Source organism: Salvelinus namaycush, unplaced genomic scaffold, assembly GCF_016432855.1.
Source record: "Salvelinus namaycush isolate Seneca unplaced genomic scaffold, SaNama_1.0 Scaffold2363, whole genome shotgun sequence".
Taxonomy (NCBI): Eukaryota; Metazoa; Chordata; class Actinopteri; order Salmoniformes; family Salmonidae; genus Salvelinus; species Salvelinus namaycush.
This window is the reverse complement of record NW_024059190.1, coordinates 32,960-38,156: the sequence shown is the minus strand read 5'-3', so window position 1 is coordinate 38,156 and position 5,197 is coordinate 32,960. Positions and strand designations below refer to the sequence as shown.

Here is a 5,197-nt window from a genome sequence, read left to right as displayed (position 1 = left end):
ATCAAAATGGTTAACCTAAATCTGCACACAAACAATCGTTATAATTGTAGTAAAAGAATAAGGAGGGGAGAATACCATTTTTCATGCAAATCTCTGTTGGTTATTGTGCGGTACGTGAACGCGCCGCAATCAACAGTGCTCAGCGTCTTCTGAGAGCGCGCGAGAGATCCACGGAGAGACAGGACGACGAGGGGAGAGGCAGGAAGAGGGCGCGAGACAAATAGGGAAAATCCCAATAATGGAGTGGCGGCGGAGGAGGTCGTTTTCGCGAGCTCGGACTGGTCATAGTTGACGTTTTCATTTTCTCAAAATTGGATGTAAATTCTATAATTAGGGACTGTGCACCAATATCTCCAGCTCAAAGAAGCCCTCCACGGGTGCCTCAGATGCTACACGTAAACGGGGGATCCACCACTGGCACTAGGCAACAGCTTATCATTTCTGGTGGGCTTGGATGAGGATACTAAAGGACATCTTTTTAAGATAGCATTGGTTGAGGATATTGCAAAACCGTTTTACCGTGAAATATCCTATTTCGGACTCCACTTCTCTTTTCTAAGGAACGATACATTATTAATTACCAGTATTATACATACATGTATATATGTGTAGGCTTGTAGGTTCGCAGGATGAATCTACAATGATATGGTAGCCAAAAATAAATAAAGGCTAGTCAATAATAATAATTAATCAACGTATTTTAATAATAGATTTATTCTGAATAGCTACACTGCTACCAAATTTACAATCACAGCTTTCACAAACGGAGACGCGCAAAGACTGAGTGAGTCATTAAAATAACGAAAAGAAAGCTACAGTATAGTGGAAAACATGTTGCCTTCACAAGAAGCCGCCAAGATTTACCATGATAATTACATGCGGAACTCCCGCGCCATCGGGGTACTCTGGGCGATATTCACCATATGCTTTGCCATCATCAACGTGGTGGTCTTCATTCAGCCCTACTGGATCGGGGACAGTGTGAGCACGCCGCAGGTGGGTTACTTCGGCTTGTTTCACCAGTGCGTTGGAAGAGGACCGCCCAACCGAGAGCTCACCTGCACCGGAAGCTTCGCCGAGTTCAGCTCCATCCCCTCCGGCGCCTTCAAATCGGCGTCGGTCTTCGTGTTTCTGTCCATGGTGCTGATTCTGGGCTGCATCGCCTGCATGGCGCTCTTCTTCTTCTGCAACACCGCTACCGTCTACAAGACTTGTGCCTGGATGCAGCTCCTATGTGGTACGTAAAACCAATGGAAACTCAGTTACACAATATTGTTTCAGCACATTAATATATTGGTGGATAGGATTTTTCACTGGTATGTCACAGGCGACTGCAAACACATGGATCTACTGGTTACAAGTTACATGCAAACAACCTTGTCAAAACAATTGCAACATGCTGCTTGTGCTGTTGCTATTGCTAAGGATGATGGGTTATATCTACAGGCAGATTAGATTCACCTCGCTGCAAAATCATTTTGACTCCACATTTCTACACAGGTTCCAAACTCTCCGGGCTTACTGGGAGTGGAAGTTGGATGACTTCATGTCATTTTCCATTGTCACTCAGAGTCATGGAACTGTGGGAGGAAGACAGATATACTATAGGCTGCCACACGGACCCACATTGAGCTCTAGCGATTGCAGATGAAGCATTCATTTGCTCAACAAATCAGTCTCAAAAACAGCCAACCCACTACAAAAGGCCTCTGTCTGTTGGGTGGATGCATTCCTTCAACCATGACCTGACCACATAGAGAGTTGCCCTCTTGATAAATAGAAGAAAGAGGTAGGGGGGAAATGAAAACAGGTCATTTATGGAACTTAATTCACTCACTCCCACTCAGATCTATACCTCAAGGACCTCCCAGAGTGGATTATAAATTCATCAATGCGGGTCGTTCCATTTCATTTCAGCAAGACACCCACCATCTCAGATTGTTTTTAAATGGTTTATGTAGTTAGAAAAATATAAGGTAAGCATTCCTGCAATGTTATTTTGTTGAAAGACAATTTTAACTCTTAACAAATTCGGACAGTTCAATTTATATGATTCATACAGTGCCTTCAGAAAGTTCACACACCCCTTGACTTTTCTGCATTTGTTGTGTTACAGTCTGAATTGAAAATTGATTACATTTATATTTTGTGTCACTGATCTACACACAATACCCCAATAAGGTCAAAATGTCAGTCTGTTATTAGAAATGATTGAAAAATTCATTCAAAATGAAAAGCTGAAATGTCTCAAGTCAATAAGTATTCAACCCTTTTGTTATGGCAAGCCTCAATAAGTTCAGGAGTATAAATGTGCTTAACAAGTCACATAATAAGTTGCATGGATTCAATAACAATAGTGTTAAACATGATTTTCAATTACTACCCCATCTCTGTGCCCCACACATACAAGTATTTGTAAGGTTCCTCAGTCGATCAGTGAATTTCAAGCACAGATTCAACCACAAAGACCAGGGAGCTTTTCCAATGGTTCGCAAAGAGCACCTATTGGTAGGGCGGTAACAAAACAAAAAACAGACATTGAATATCCCTTTGAGCAGTCATTAATTACACTTTGGATGGTGTATCAATACACCCAGTCACTACAAAGATACAGGAGTTCTTCCTAACTCAGTTGCCATAGAGGAAGGAAACCGCTCAGGGATTTCACCATGAGGCCAATGGTGATTTTAAAACAGTTACTGAGTTTAATGGCTGTGGTAGGACATAACTGAGGAAGGATCAACTAATATAAATTACAGATTGAAAAGGAGGAAGCCTGTAAAGAATAAAAATATTCCAAAACATGGATCCTGTTTGCAATAAGGTACTAAAGTAATACTGCAAAACATTTGGCAAATAAATGACATTTTCCTGAATACAAAGCGTCATGTTTTGGGCAAATCCAACACAACACATCACTGAGTACCTCTTCATAGTTTCAATCATGGTAGTGTCTGCATCATGTTATGGGTATGCTTGTCATTGGCAAGGACTCAGAAGTTATTTTTGATAAAAAGAAATGGAATAAAGCTAAGCATAGCAAAATCCTAGAGAAAAACTTGGTTCAGTCTGCTTTCCAACATACACTGGGAGACAAATTCACCTTTCAGCAGGACAATTACCTATAACACAAGGCTATAACATCACAGGATGAGACCAATATGCAGACACAGGAGGCAGATGGTTCGAGTCTCTGATATTTATTAATAGGCAAGGGGCAGGCAAGAGGCAGGTTGAGGACAGGCAGAAGTTCGTAAACCGGGTCAGAGTCAGATGGGTAAAGGACGGCAGACAGGCTCGAGGTCAGGGAAGGCAGAATGGTATGGCAGGCAGGCTCAGGGTCAGGGCAGGCAGCAATGGTCAGAACCAGGAGGACTGGAAAACAGGGACCAGAAAAACAGGAGTACAGAAAAACATGATGGTAGGCTTGACGAGACAAGACGAACTGGAAACAGACAAATAGAAAACACTGGTATAAATACACAGGGGATAATGGGGACAAATGGAAGATACCTGGGGGGGGTGGAGACAAGCACAAGACAGGTGAAACAGATCAGGGTGTGACAAAGGCCAAATATACACTGGAGTTGCTTACCAAGACGACATTGAATGGTCCTGAGTGGCCTAGTTACAGTTTTGACTTAAATCGGTAAATATATGGCAAGAGTTAAAAATGGCTGTCAAGCAATGATCAACAACCAAGTTTGAAGAATATTTTAAAGAATAATGGACAAATATGGTACAATCCAGGAGTGCAAAGCTCTTCCAGACTTAATCAGAACGACGCACAGCTGTTATAGCTGTGAAAGGTGATTCTAACATGTATTGACATTACAGAGTATTTTGTGTAAATCATTGACAAAAAATTACAATTGAAAATCACTTTTAATCCCACTTTGTAATAGAACAAAATGTGGAAAAAGTCAAGGGGTGTGAATACCTTCTGAAGGCACTGTTTAATATTCATTAAATATAGTACTCAACATCCGATTTGGAACAAACCACATCTTAACAATGACTAAGATCTCAGGGATCCAAATAAATGGTCGAAAGCCACCTGCGGACGCCCCAACTCCACACCAAGCCCACCCCAACGGCCAGTAAACAGTATCAGTTCTCTATGTTTGACAAGTTATATGAAGCTGTGGCTTGGAGTATTGTTTATTCATACTATGTAATGTATTCTTAGTGAATTAGTACCAGGTTTTGCCCACTAGATGCTGCTGTTCTGCTATTACTGCCACACCCTTTTATCCATGTATTAAATGGAACCCTTTGCAACTTTGGGTAGAAAACCCATAGCTTTTGCTCAAGATGGAAATAAATGGTGTGATCATCCGTTCAATTCAAGCCAGTCCTCCATGAAAGCAATTCAAACACATACAAACTTTCCTTCTCTTGAATCTAATCTGCTCAATGAAGTCAATCTGTGTAACTAGCTGCACTCTTAGAAAAAATATTTCCAAAAGGGTTTTTTGGCTGTCCCTGTAGGATAACCCTTTTTGTTTCCAGGTAGAACCCTTTTTGGTTTCAGGTAGAACCTTTTTGGGTTTCGTGTAGAACCCGACATGAAACCCAAAATGGTTCTTCAAAGAGTTATCTTATGGGGATAGCCGAAGAACCCTTTTAGGTTCTAGATAGCACCTTTTTTTGTGTGCCCACACACCAACAGAGATCTGCTAGTGTTGGGTTGACTGCCTAAGGCTTAAGCTGTATCTGGGAAATGGCCCAAGTGTGTGTTGTTTATTCCCTTCAATAAAGGTTTGTATTAGTTAGACCATTCCTTTTGAACAAGCAAACCAATAGGCTACAGCAGTTCTAATGGTTTAAATGTTATGGTCTTCAATGGTAAAAATCCCAAATACAATGCCTTCAGAAAGTACACTGAACAAAAACGTAAACGCAACATGCAACAATTTCTCATGTTTTACTGAGTTACAGTTCGTTTAAGGAAATCAGTCAATTGAAATAAATACACTGCTCAAAAAATAAAGGGAACACTTAAACAACACAATGTAACTCCAAGTCAATCACACTTCTGTGAAATCAAACTGTCCACTTAGGAAGCAACACTGATTGACAATAAATTTCACATGCTGTTGTGCAAATGGAATAGACAAAAGGTGGAAATTATAGGCAATTAGCAAGACAACCACTCCTATTCCTGTATTGAACACCATTCAAAGTGTTAATAATA

The 5,197-nt window shown here is 40.8% G+C and overlaps 1 protein-coding gene across 1 annotated transcript; it reads left to right on the top strand.

Moving 5' to 3' along the window:
* The first annotated feature begins 828 nt into the window (after window positions 1–828).
* On the top strand, window positions 829–1,245 carry LOC120038716 (LHFPL tetraspan subfamily member 4 protein-like). The gene has a single exon (XM_038984385.1). The coding sequence runs from the start codon at window positions 832–834 to the stop codon at window positions 1,243–1,245; it is 414 nt and encodes a 137-aa protein (XP_038840313.1). The 5' UTR covers window positions 829–831.
* The last annotated feature ends 3,952 nt before the right edge of the window (window positions 1,246–5,197 follow it).